Here is a 13,403-nt window from a genome sequence, read left to right as displayed (position 1 = left end):
GGCGGGTGGGTGGATGCCTCATGCAAGCGCAGGACTTGTGCTCATATCCAGCGTGAAACCGAGTTAAGTGATTTGACAACGTTAAATTAACTGAGTCACCTGACTCGTAGCTTACTCGACAAACATACTTCATTTTAAGCCGAACCAAGATGATTTTCGTAACCCTAATTAAGTGGTTAACCACGTGTTACAACGGTGGCCGAGACCGTTTCACAACTACGCGCAAACCTTCAGTGTCAAGAGGAAACAGCCATAAGTAGCGTTTTGCATAGTATCTTGTTTCTATTACGCTAAGCTTAGCTAACTGTCTCCTGTCTGTAGCTTCAGGTTGAATGGAAGCATCGGAAAGTTGTGTCAATCTTCTCATCAAACCTTTAGAGAGTGAACAAGCATGTCTATTCCCTTCAAGGTGCTGCATTTGTTGTTTAGCTCTACGTTTTCTTTGTTTTTCAGTGTGACAATGGCATGACTGAGTGGTGATCTGACTGACTGCCAGTCATTCATTCAGTCAGACGCAACATTCCCCCCCGCAGCGGAGACAACAACGCAGACATGCAAGAAGCGTTCCCCGCTCATGATGATTGCAGCGCGTGCCATTTTCTCCCCAGGGTCCGCATGCTCACAGCACCTGGCAGAGGGCACGACTCAGGAGTTTCATTGTATGGATTTATAGCGTCTTTACGGCCCCGCTTCCTCCCCCGTCGTATTCCCACAGAGCCCTTGATTCGGGCTTTTATAAAGTGAGTGCATAGGCACAGCGATGGAGCTGCTGCCCTCGTCTCTCATCGGCCATCTGAAAGCAGTAAATCCTCAGTATACCTCTGTTATGAAGGGCATGTTGAGAGAACCATGAGGGTGGCTTTAAGAGATGCTTAAAGAGATGATTGCTTGACCATACTTAGGGACCTTTGATAGTTTTGTCCCATAAGCCAGTCCGACGTTAGATTTTTTAATTCCCTTGAGCCACTTTTGGTGATTTTTTTTTTTTCTTCAGAGCTACGTGTCAGATGACTATAAACATACCGTCTAATCGATTACCTTATGGATGATAAAGAAAGAAGACGAGGACCACATGTGTGTGTGTGTGTGTGTGTGTGTGTGTGTGTGGAATCGAGCATGTGTTTACATGTGTTTTTTAAATCTCTTTAGGGTGGGGTTTTTGGCGGGGGCTCCACAGGTGTACACCGACCCCTTTCATGGGACCGCTTCACGTGTGACAGGACCAGCAGATGACCCGCTGACATGGTCACATCGTTGTGGACCCACAGACAAATCACCTTTTTAAAAGACACTTTAAGAGACCTTCCGAAAGGCAACCAGATGGGGGCCTGGAAAATCTTGTGCCGTCTTTTATTCTCCATCTGCGATCATTCAGCTTGATTTGCTCTCTCTCTTTTGTGATGCGTGAAATGTTGTGCAAGGATTTATACAAATTTTTGCGGCGGGACAGATGTTTGACTAACAGACGGATGTGAAAAGTGAGAACTATCTTTAAAGATGCAAGGTGTGAGCTATGGCCAGAATTCTTGTTTAAATCATCTCAAAAAATAAATAAAAAAATGATGTAACATTTGCAACTAAATGTAACGAGGTTGCAGTGTGACGTTAAGTCAAAGACGTCTATGTATTGTGAGCATGCTAACCTGCTAGCCCCCCGCCCTTTTGTCAATATCACATCCATGGTCTGTGTACGTTTTGATAATGTGTTCATTGGATTAAGTTAAGTGGCACAAACCAGAAAACCCTTTTGTTTAATCTTTCCCGCCGCCGGGAAGCTGCTTCGCCGGGAGGAGAGGGGGCGGCGGCTCCGGGAGACGGACAGACCTCCGGTTAGCCGTTAGGTTGAATTCAGCCACAGGGAAAACCCAGCTCTCCACCAGCCTGCTGGGACTCCCGGAGCTGGGGTTTGTGCCACGGTAGCTGGATTTGTGTCGGGGAGGGATAAGTCTCCTGGAGCCACTGGTGACTGGTGACTATAAATTAAGTTATTATGTGTAGCAGTGGTGAAGTGCTGCCCCCTGTTTCTTCGGAGCATGTGTCTCGAGTCTAGACATTGCACATTGCACCTTTAAGAGTCTGTTTGTAGGATCACAACACGTGAGTTCTCCACTCCCCACATCAAAGTCGATGTTTTCAATATCCCTTTTACTCTGAGAGCTCTATTTCTGCATCGAAAAAAGAAACCCTCCAAGACATCCAAAGCAATAATTCTTCCATTGTTTGCTGTAAATGTTTCGGCACACATGCACAATGTTTATGTTGAAGTACATTGTAGCGCACATTAGGGATGCTCTTAATGGGCTACAGTAAAAGCCCTTGCTAGTCAAGAGTTCAGGCAGGTGCAGACTCTTACAGTAGATAAAGGAGCCTGGCACTGGAGATGAGTTCACGACAATCACTGTGAGGCTTTTAGACGCCTTCTCCAAGCTCAATCTTCATTTCCCCTGACACTGATTTTGCAATAAGGATCCGGAGAAAAGGGGAATGTCCATCTATTCATTTTAATGATCCCTCATTATTGACTGCTGGCAGGGAGGGGGCGGGCAAAGGTAATGATTCTTTGTCTTTGCTGGCCAATCACTCCTCTTAAAAGAATCAGACTCTAAATAAGGCCACTAATGGATGCCCAGTATGACCTAAAGCTGACCCCACATACAACCCATGCGAACTGACTTCCCGACATGATGGAGTGAGAGTTCACTGCTTTAGTTATTTCTCTCTTGTTCGTGGTTTGGTTATGATTTGGCCAACTAGGAGTGGGGATTATAATAAATAATGTCTAACCACAAACTCCATGTGGACTATATTGATTTTGCCCAGTATGTCACTGAAGCCATAGGCTTGATTTTGGGAATGTGTTTTAACTCAAATTGTTAAAGCAATAGTTTACGTTTCCATTGCTTTCTTGCCGAGAGTTAGAGGAAGATCAATACCACTCTCATTTCTATGGTAAATATCAAAATATTAAAGGACAAATAGCAGCCTGTTAGCTTAGCCTAGCGTAAAGAACGTAAACAGGGGGAAACAGCTGGTCTGGCTCTGTCCAAAGGTAACAAAATCCACAAGCACCTCTAAAGCTCACCTAATTAGCACGTGATGAATTGTTTGTTTAATCCGTACAAAAACGAGATGGGTTTTAATGAGGGGGTTATGTGCCGACCTATTTCTTGGCTGGTAATGTAACTTCCTTGAGTCTCCACTGGTTCCCTGTCAACCTCACAGTGACGACAAGGCCCTATAAGTCACGGCGCCCAGCCCCAAAAAAAATACAGATTTTACTGCCTTCGGATGAGTTTGAAGCTGTGCAGCAGGAAAAGTTAGCTTAGCTTGGCATAAAGATGGGAAATGTAGGAAAGAGGTGGCCTGTCACATTATATTTAGGTATGTCGCGCAGTAAAAGTCACTGCGTCCCACCACAAAATGTGCACAACCAGCCACAAAACCATTACTTGTTTTTACTCTTTTTGTTTTCGAATGGCTCAAACTAACAACATGTACATTTAATTACTGAGCTCTCTAACCTTTGAACAGAGTCACTCCAGCTGTTTCCCCTGTTCATAGCAAAGCTGGATGCTGGCTATAGCTTCACATTTACTGTGCCGACAGTTGTATTAATCCTTTAGCCGTCAGCAAGAAAACAAACAAACAAGCGTTTCTCAAAAAAGGTTGAATTATTCTTTTAAAACCCTTTCCCACTAAACTTTTTTCCAAATACAGATATGTTATCTGCACCCGCAGCATGTTCATCACATATTGATCTGGATGCCTTCAGCAAACGGCGTTCAAAGCACTTCGAGAAAGCAATCCTACGTTTTAGAGCCCCAGAAAACACTGATGTATTTCCTTTTTCTGACTGTATCTAAGGTGTTCTGTTTTATATATACACGAGGTCATGCTGTGTGCGCGTATAAAACGAGCACTTATTTCACCTTTCTTTTAGTATTTATGTAGCCTATATGTGCGCATCTCAGCCAGTCTTAGCTGTCATCAGTCTGTCAAGGTAATGAACCCTACTTTACTGCAGCCTCCAACAGCTCTTTAAGGCCTACTTCACACCACTGAAGAAATACACTCAGGTATTAGTTCTTCTGCCTGGATGCTCCGCTGGGTGATGGGTGGGCGGGGATGTTATTAGGAGCATTCATCTACAAGGCTCCCCAAGCCATACTATACTGAAACTGACCACAAGACAACCCTATCATCCTCAAAGATTACCTGTCTCCTGCACTATATATGAATGTTTTATCATAAAAGCTTTTCTTTTTTGCTAAGTGCCTCCTTGAGTGTTTGCTTTTAACTTTTGATTACTTTATGTCTTGTTGTGAAGAAGAAAAAAAAAGAAAAAGGCCCGGCCCATTTGAATATAATGGACTTAACGGGAAAGGTAGTCTCTCTTGCTTCATTTAAAGGATATATCGCGGCGGTGTAATCCAACACAGTGGGTGTGAAGAAGTTCGCACAAAGCGATAATGTGTGCGTCGTGGAGTTCTTATCTCGACATTGTCGAAGTGGGCCGAGCAGGTGGAGCGAGTCAAGGGAGAAAACGGACAAAATGACACAATCATATAAATAAAGCAGCGTGACGCGCTTTGTATAGGGTCCATATGTTTCCGTCTGTGAGGAAATATAGGATGTCATGCAATACAGTGTAAAAAGACTCATTTACAACCATTAAAAGCTGCCCGATTCAACATCTCTGCCTTTGATGTGGTGGCTGACATCTCATTTGGCTCTTTTTTTTTTATATATGATAGCTGAGTTTCTCTTTTATATTGCCTTGAGTCATTTAGAAGAAAAGCTATTTTTTCTGTCGTTTGGTCTAGACGTTGAGGTTTTCTAGTCTTTAGCCCCCCCCCCTCCTCCTCTAGGTTTTTACCAGACGTCGCGTTGTGAGAGGGGAATGGTCGATTGCATAACGGAAGGCGAGACGTGATCGTTCCTGGCCTTCTCACAAAATTCAATCATTCTCCGCATACTCCAATCCCATGACGGCCTATTAAAGAGCAGCGAGGGCTAGGATTTCCCCTCATGTGTTTTAAATTGAAATTAAGGTCACAAAGTCTGCCATATGCGTGAATCAAGGAAGACAAGGAGCTTGGGGGAAAAATGAGATATCAAAATAGTTGGACTGAAGGAGAGTAAGAGAGAGGCAGACAGAAAGATAAGGAAGACTCCCACTTTCTCTCATTATGGTACTGTCATCCTGCCACCCACATTCACATTGGTCCACCTGTCTCAGTGCAATTGTATCATGGCGTTATTCTTAAAGGGACCCTTTCATTTCTTTTAGTTTTTCTATTAGACAATTTTGGAGAAAACATATGCATTCCCAAACCTGAGCTTTTGCGAAAATCCTTTCCAAACAGGTCCGCTGCTTTTAAAGTCAGCACACCATAAGTCATAGAAAACTACTGGAAGAGATAAGGAGAATAGGTGAAGTGTGAGACACAGGAGATGATGACCCCAGATGTTTTCTGAGGAACCGCTGGGATCTGAATCAGACTCTGACTGGCCTTGAGCTCCTCATTCCTCATCGTCCCCGTGGAGTGGAGGAAGGATAAACACACACACACACACACACACACACACACACACACACACACACACACTAATACACCTACATGGCTAAGACACCTTGATTTAGTGTGAGGAGGATATGATGCAGACATGACTCTGGTGACCTGGGCGAACAATCCAGAGACATGAATCACTCCTCCTAAACTGAGGCACAGCAATTACTCTATACTCTGTATGAAGTCAAAGGGAACCAATTAATGAAAACGCTCAGGTTTTCAACCACATTGAGTTTAAGGTTTTGTATAATCCAAAGGACGTCCAAGATCCATGTATTTAACCACAACCTTCTCTCCACGACCTATTAAGCAAATGTGACTTGATCCAACAAATGGAGTCATTTTTATTGTTTATTCCTGCACATCAAAACTGTGGTACTTGAATCTTGAAAGTTGCAGGTCAGATGACGGCCTCAGTTCCTCCTGAGCATCTTTCAATCTTACAGTGACATCTAGTGTTAGTTTTAAAGGTGTGCAGGCAATAAACGCTCATGGATTTTTCAATGTCAATCATATGAAGATTGTGTGCGTATATTGAGCCAATACTTGCTTATTTGATTATGATGGGCAAAGCAGTAAACCATTATTACATGATAGTTTGTTATATATTGAAAATAAAGCCATCCGTTTCTCTCAAATGCAAACCAGAGGAATACATAACTAGATGTGCCTGTATTCATATGGGTTGGACAATCAGACCATCAAGTAATTCATAGATAATACTTTTAAAGTCAGAGATCATTCCATGTCCAGTGTTGACCCTTTGTAATCAAACATCTATTGGCACATTTATCCATGTTTTTAGAGCCCCTCGATGTCCATTATTGTTTATGTAGTATGATCTAGCATGGGTCTGCCTGTGTGTGTGGAGGAATTGTGCTTTTTATTTTTTTTTTCTCTTCTTTTGCCCAAACACACTTTCAAAAGTGACCTTTTCGGTTATGTCACTTTAACCAAAACACACAATAGAAGATATGTAAGACAAACTGACGCTATTTCTGTCTCCCCCTATTGCCCTATCTACCATTGACCCTGCTCTGGTACTGTACCTTTTGCCCCTGTATCCTCTCTACCCACGGGTATAAAACCTTCTGCCCTAGCTGACAGAGAGGATAAGGAGAATGTTTATGAGGATTTGAAGTATAATACAAGTGTTTAGGCAACCATAAAACATGTTTTATTTGGTATTGTTGAACAGTTTCTCCACACAAGTAACATATACAAAGCAAGCTAGAATGTACAACATGTACACCAAACGAGTCAAAATTAAGGCACATTTTAAAGCCCAAAGTACCATATGTCCTTATAAAAGCAACAATCAATTATACTTTCACATCATATTAACAGTTCAAGTAAACTGGCTTTGACCTCTGAATTGAGCAGGGATTGTAATATACTGTACTGTTGTAGGTGAACAGCTCAGGTCTGTAACAATAGGAATATGTAAAGCTCAAGACTGCAATGAGTTCAGTGCATCAAAGAAAAAAAAAAGGGCATTATTTTTCAGTTTTGTACAGCAGTGTTTAACTTTAAACATGTTTCTTCACAACATTGGACACTTGGTGTTGCAAGCATCACCTGACCTGAAAAGCCCATAGACGCTGACCAATGGGAACATGGACACGGCACCAACCATGGAGCCCAACTGCACTACTGCTCCACACCAGACGAGGGCGCTGTGGCCTTCGTCCCTCAGAATCACCCCAATGATGACCTTCACGTAGGACAGGGAGAGGACAAACAGGACCCAGGCCAGCACCTGCATCACAGAAAAAGATCAATGTTACACCTTACAATGATCTGACACCCAGTCCTTGTTATTCAGATGCAAATCAAACACGCAAAGTGTCCTAGTGTCCAACTCAGTTGCTTTTTTAATGGGTTGCCATCAAGAACAGGTTGGGACAGGATGTTTTCACTCCTATTAATAACTGACTGTTTACCAGCTAGCTCCTCCTCTCTAAAGGCATGGCTGCCAGTTGATCAAATTAGCTGCTGGCAGCAGTTATCGGATCTGATACACCAATTTATAGTTTTTAGTTAATGCACATCCTGCATTCTACTCATTTATTCATTTTCTAATAGTCTCATTATTTTAGCAATTTAGTTTATTGTTTTGCTTATTTATTGTTTAGAACTTTGGTTTAGAGAGCTACATATATCATAGGGTGGTATAGTATATATCAACAATGATGACTGAAAATATGATCCATCCATAAGGAAAAAAAATCTGATTTGTTTGGTTAGAAGCCCAACAACTTGACTTTCAAAAGCTCTTGGGGTCAAAATCTGTCAAAGCATTATTTTTTTCTGACGTTCATCTCGCAGTCTCGCAAGCACTTGCTTCACAGTACACCTCGCCCTTTCTTCCTGCTCACTTGCCATTTTCTTTTCTTAGGTATTTCTTAAGCTTGTCTTTCTCCACTATAAACCTATATTTTGAAAGAGTGTGTGAGCCCATTGACTTTTTATAGCAGTTACATAGCAGCACGAAGTTTGATTACGCTGACAAAACTCATCGCTCGCAAGGGGGGTGTCAAAACTAACTGCTTTTAAGTGGCATTTTGCATCGTCTAAATAAAACATCTTCAAATTCATTGGAAGAAGGGTCTTACTATGACTGCAGTTCCATAGTCACTGTGAACCAGCAGGGGGCAGGGACTAAGAGCAGCCATGGCCATGATGTAGGCTCCAAATCCAGTCCCAACCATGGCCAAGAAACCCATCAAGATGAGAGACCTGGAAACAAAATGAATGCACTTTCTGTTACACTGAACCGCTGATGTGAGAGTGTCTGTAGATTTAAAGTACTGAAACCACTATTTCAAGTCATCTGTAGGAGTTGCAATTATTTTAATTGTATGTGTTTGGAGGAGACCGAGAATCTTTATAACGTAATTAGATGGTTCCAGCAATCATATGTACCTAATAGGCGCAAACATGGCGATGAAGCAGGCCACTGGGTTGGCAACAGCTGCCATGGTGGCAGCTAGATGGTAGGCCTTGTTCCCATACGGCAGACAGGAGTAGGACTGGACTGAGGGCAGCACTGCGTTGGTCAGAGCATTGACCCAAGCCAGTACAACAAAGATGAACAGCACCTCCAGACTACTATATGTCCCCATCCCAAAAGAGCTCCGGGGCTCCCTCCTAACGGCTTCCAGTGGGCAGATCATAGGCTTCTGCTCTGGTGTCCGGGCGTGCAGAGACAGACCTTCCTCTCTCTTCCCAGAGGCCAGATCACCACTGAAGTACAAGTCGTTTTTCCTCTCTCGCGCCACAGCTGGGTGATGGTTGAGTAGGACGAAGGCTACAAGGCACACAACCATCATGGCACTGAGGAACACGAAGAAGATCTGGGCAGAGAATTTAGCTGGCTGGTAGACGGCTCGTAGGTCTCCACTGCCAACAGTAGCGTTATCTGCCAAAGTGGCATTCTGACAGTGGACTACGCCAACACCTTGAATCAGAGCCACCAGTGCAGGCACCAGACCGCTGAGGCCTTCGCCTGCATAGTACGTGGTGAGGTACTGTGGGCGAAGCCGCATCATGAAAGGCAGAAATGTAACAGAGGAGGTGCAGTCCACCACAGAGAGCAGGAAGCTCAACACCAGCAGGGGTACACTGTGCAAAGAGCCCGCTATCGTCACTGTGTGCCTCCAGAAGAAAGCCAGCAGGAATGTAGCAACGATCCCCAGCCCCACGATGGAGTAGATGATCAGCCGCTCATCCAGCACCCCGGGGCGGAAGCGGTGCATCAGAGTGATGAAGAGAGGACCTATGTTGGCCATCTGGATGATGACTGTGAGGTATGATGGCAGATACCAGCCCTCTGGGATCTGCGGTACGACCAGGGGCAGCTCCACCCACATCCCGTTGATGGCCACCCAGGAGCCCATACCGAACAGGCAAGCCAGTACGTGGGTCAGCAGCGACATGATGGACGCAGGAATGTGGTCAATCGGGAAATGTAGACGGGCACAATCTGAAATACAGACGCAAGATAGGATCGTTTTATCAGCCTTTCACTTTCATCTACAGCTCTATACGTATGTTACAAAATGTACATTTATTGTTTCGTAGAGATGTTGTACCTCGGAGAGAGAGAATACTTTGAAAAAATGATTTATCCAAAGTGCTCTCGAGTGTATTTTGCCTTTTGTCACATTTGAAGAAAACAAATAGTAAGAACACTGGCTAAATTAGCATCCACTCAAAAAATGTAATTACTTGGCTTCAAAAGTGGAATCTGGAGTTGTTTAGGATTGATGTAATGTGTGTGGGTCATAAACAAGACCAAGAATCTAGAGCCATGCTAGCTGTAGACACCGCTGTGAGTCTGTTGCCTAGTTAGAGGGAGCAGAGCTTTTAGCTAACACCAGCTTGCTAGCATGCCCTCAATGACAAAGTTTAAATGCTGCTGTTTATCGCAGTAATGTTTACCATGTTTACCATCTTAGAATTTTGCCTGTGAGCATGCAAACATTTACGTATCAGCACTAAACGCAAAGGTACAGCTGAGGCTGATGGGAATGTCATTGCAGTTTTGTAGGAATTTAGGTGACAAACCAAACAACTTAAAATTCTGACATAATGATAGCACCGGATGAGTTGGACATTCTGAGAGTGACATGGATGTATGTACCAATATTCACAGCAATCCCTCAAATAGGACCTTAACAAACATTGCAGCCCTAAAGCCCCAAAGCTAGCAAACGGAAGGGAAAAAAGCTGTCTTAGGAATGGTGTTTGCTAACTACATTATACCAAAAATATCAAAATACAAAATAAAATTCCAGTTTCAGTGAATAGGTGTTAGTGAGAACAAAAGCATGTCCCCATGGGGCTGGGATTGACCTTCCCAGTCTCCACTCACTCTGTCTCCTACTCCATCCCTGTCTCATGTGCTTTGGTAAGGCCTGACCTTTCACACACTGCTCCCATAAAAAAGCTCCATGTGGTTGTGACATAAACAGACATATCAAAAGGGACATTATTGTGAAGCTGTGGAACAAAACCACATCACCACTGTCATTGTAAAGGACTCGCTCTAATTAAAACCATAAACAAATAGTAAACTCATTTATACCGTACCGGACATTTACATATTGTTGTACTGAAACAAAAAAGGTCCTTAAATAGGAGTCAGTGTAAATAAACAAATAAAATCAGTCATCATTGTATCATTTATTTTCAGTATTGCCAACTGTGCTGGCTACTCTTCACAATCTAATATCTAAAACATCCTGGTTCCTAAGAGTTAAGCCTGGTTGTTCTCGGATAACCAGGAAATCCCATAACCCTCACTCCCTTCACACAGACACCTTCCACAGCTGGTGTCAGAATCATCTTACCTCGGTCAGAACATAACCAGAAAGCTCTCCTCTCCCCTCTTTCCTTTCAAACAACAGTCACTCCATTGCGATCACAGTTACAACAGCTGCAAATGTGTGGGTGCGTATGTGTATGTATGCATTCCCTCCGCCTTTTCTCCTCCACACACACACACACACAGGCTTACTCTACTTCCGTGTCTGTGCTGCACTTGACAGGGGGAAGGGCTGCACAGGCGCACATGTCCTGAAATGACACTTCTATCCTTCTATTGGAGAGCGGTTTCAAAAACCATGCAGCCATGTGCTCTGTGTGGGCCTGGGAGATCAGCAATAGGAGGAAAGGGAGTCACGGGAGAGGCCTCACTGAGATAAGCTCCTCCTTTTCCTTTTCCCTCCCCCAACCAGCAGACGACCTTGTGGCCTGCCCTCCTTCAAACACACAGGCTGCAGTGTGAGTGAGAAGAGTGAACCGGCTTTTGGTTTCCCACTCAATGAAGTGATGTACGAGATATTAAACAGAACGCGCTGACTGTCCCCTCTAATCCTCTGATCCCTGCCTCGGTTTATTTCTTATGGCCTGCTTAGCCTCGACTGGCTTCTCCCTGTGACAGCAGTTCTTTTGTTCAGGCCGTTATGTTGCAGCTCTGGTTTCACAATCATCAACACAAAAGGCGGTGGTTTCAAAGGTTCCGCAGGGCTTCTGGTTGCCTCCTTCGATATGCTGTAGCTGTCCTACCAGCAGCTCAGTGAAGTGACTGCTGGGGAAGAAACATTCTAAAAAAAAGAGACACACACACACACACATTCATTTGTGATAGTATTGTCTACAGTAAATCAAAGCATCTTTTGTCAAGGTTGTCAGCTAACAAAACATCAGGATTGAGCGCTGCCTGATAAGAATGTAAAAGACTCCATGTGATGTAGCAGGCTGCTCAGGAGCACTGCACATTAAAAAGGCTTATATCATTATTTCAAAGATTCGTTGTTCGATCCCCGGCTCCACTAGTCGCGTGTCGATGTGTCCTTGAGCAAGACGCTTCACCCCAAAATTGCTCCCGTAGCTGTGCCCACAGTGATAGAATCTGATAGAATCTGATAGGCACTTAGCCCCTGCCATCAGTGTGCGAATGGGTGAATGATGACAAGTAGTGTGAAAGCGCTTTGAGTGGTCGGAAAGACTAGAAAAGCGCTATACAAGTACAGTCCATTTACCATTTAAGTAGCATCATAAATAAACACTGCATACATTTTAATCCCATATAGTTTTATTAGATAAGGACAGCTGCTAAGGACAAGCTAATAAAGCACAGTGGAAAACCTGCCAGAGTTTACTTTGATTGTTAAAAAGGGGGGTTTTTTATGTTAGTTTTCAAAACGTTTAACCAGGACCACGTCTTCATGTGACAAAATTCCTCCTTTAAAAGATTACACAGCTTAAAACAAAAAACACAATACACTGTCTGGACTCCATTCGATACGTTAAATCACCTCTATTCATCATTCTACATTAAAGAAGATACCACCTACCTGCTCGTGGGAAAGGAGGCGCAAAGACGCAAATCGCAGCGGAAAGTGAGCCAGAGGTGTAACAACACAGCGGCCCTCTGATGTCGCTTTGTGTGGAGTATGCACGCACACAAGAGTGCTCTGCATTTCACTACTCTGGATCTGTGAGTCTGTGTCAGGTGACTGCAGAGGGCCGCGTCAGGGGGCCAGTGTTGGAACCAAAGTCCTCAGCAGCAGGGGGGGGGGGGGGGGGGGGGGGGGGTGAAGGGAATGAGAACAGAGGGAGGAAAGAACGAGAGAGGATGGATCGACGGAGGAAAGGGAGCTTTGTAAATGTTGGAAATGCAAGAAAGTAGAGGAAAAAAGGGAACAGACTGAATCTGACGAGTCTGCTAAATGTATTTGAATGTCCTTTCCATTTCTCGCAGAGGGCGAGTGCAGCTTAGCCAACCAGAAGATGGCTTTGGACAGCTTTCTGAGTGGGTGTTTGGTCGGGGTCGGCCCGGCTTTTGTTCAGCACAAATTCCAGCCCAAATGAATGACCCCCGTTGGGCATGGCATTTCATTGGAGTGCCCTTGCACCCACCTTGGCACTCACTGGCACTACATGTTCTCTTCCTGCATAATAAACACTTCTTTTCAGGCCCGTGACAGTAAAGTCAATTGCTTTTGATAGAGTAAATAAAAATGATTTGAGCTTTCGCGGATGTGAGATTAAGGCGACTGTTGCGTTACTAACAAATTCAAACAGTTGTTAATTTGCACAAGGAAATAATTATTGCTCTCATTCCGTTTTTGTTTTTTTTGCAAATTGGCCTTTGAAATGTTTTGAGTTTAGTAATGTTGTAAGTCTAAATGATGAAATGTGTCCGTGGGACACAGAGAGTCTCTACTGTAACAGCAGTATGTTTGCATTACCCGGTGAACGTTCATATTATATACCCTGATTGCATGACCTCTTTGCTCTACTGCACTGTGAGGGCCAGTC

The 13,403-nt window shown here is 43.8% G+C and overlaps 1 protein-coding gene across 3 annotated transcripts; it reads right to left on the bottom strand.

Annotated features, from left to right (window-relative positions):
* Positions 1-6,376: 6,376 nt before the first annotated feature.
* slc52a3-2b (solute carrier family 52 member 3-2b) lies at positions 6,377-12,517 on the bottom strand. 3 transcript variants are annotated; one of them, XM_068730084.1, is made up of 4 exons: positions 12,437-12,517; positions 8,499-9,558; positions 8,189-8,312; positions 6,377-7,332 (listed from the first exon to the last, which is right to left on the bottom strand). In XM_068730084.1, the coding sequence occupies exons 2-4, from the start codon at positions 9,509-9,511 to the stop codon at positions 7,117-7,119; spliced, it is 1,353 nt and encodes a 450-aa protein (XP_068586185.1). In that variant the 5' UTR covers positions 9,512-9,558; positions 12,437-12,517; the 3' UTR covers positions 6,377-7,116. The 3 variants fall into 3 exon arrangements, with proteins under 3 accessions (XP_068586185.1, XP_068586184.1, XP_068586186.1); XM_068730083.1 differs by lacking the exon at positions 12,437-12,517 and adding an exon at positions 10,928-11,650; XM_068730085.1 differs by lacking the exon at positions 12,437-12,517 and adding an exon at positions 9,668-10,638.
* Positions 12,518-13,403: the final 886 nt, after the last annotated feature.

This window comes from Cebidichthys violaceus, unplaced genomic scaffold (assembly GCF_023349555.1).
Source record: "Cebidichthys violaceus isolate CVI_PGR_0920_01 unplaced genomic scaffold, fCebVio1.0.p SCAF_49, whole genome shotgun sequence".
Taxonomy (NCBI): Eukaryota; Metazoa; Chordata; class Actinopteri; order Perciformes; family Stichaeidae; genus Cebidichthys; species Cebidichthys violaceus.
Note: the sequence above shows the minus strand (reverse complement) of the source record. Positions and strands in the feature narration are given on the sequence as shown.

Bases quoted from the DNA above. Each gene is read 5' to 3' on its own strand.
- slc52a3-2b (XM_068730084.1), bottom strand. From the start codon at position 9,511: ATGTCGCTGCTGACCCACGTACTGGCTTGCCTGTTCGGTATGGGCTCC. The intron at 8,313-8,498 runs GTACATATGATT...TTTTGTTTCCAG, and splicing joins GCCATGTTTGCGCCTATTAG to GTCTCTCATCTTGATGGGTT. The intron at 7,333-8,188 runs GTAAGACCCTTC...TCTGTGATGCAG, and splicing joins ACTATGGAACTGCAGTCATA to GTGCTGGCCTGGGTCCTGTT.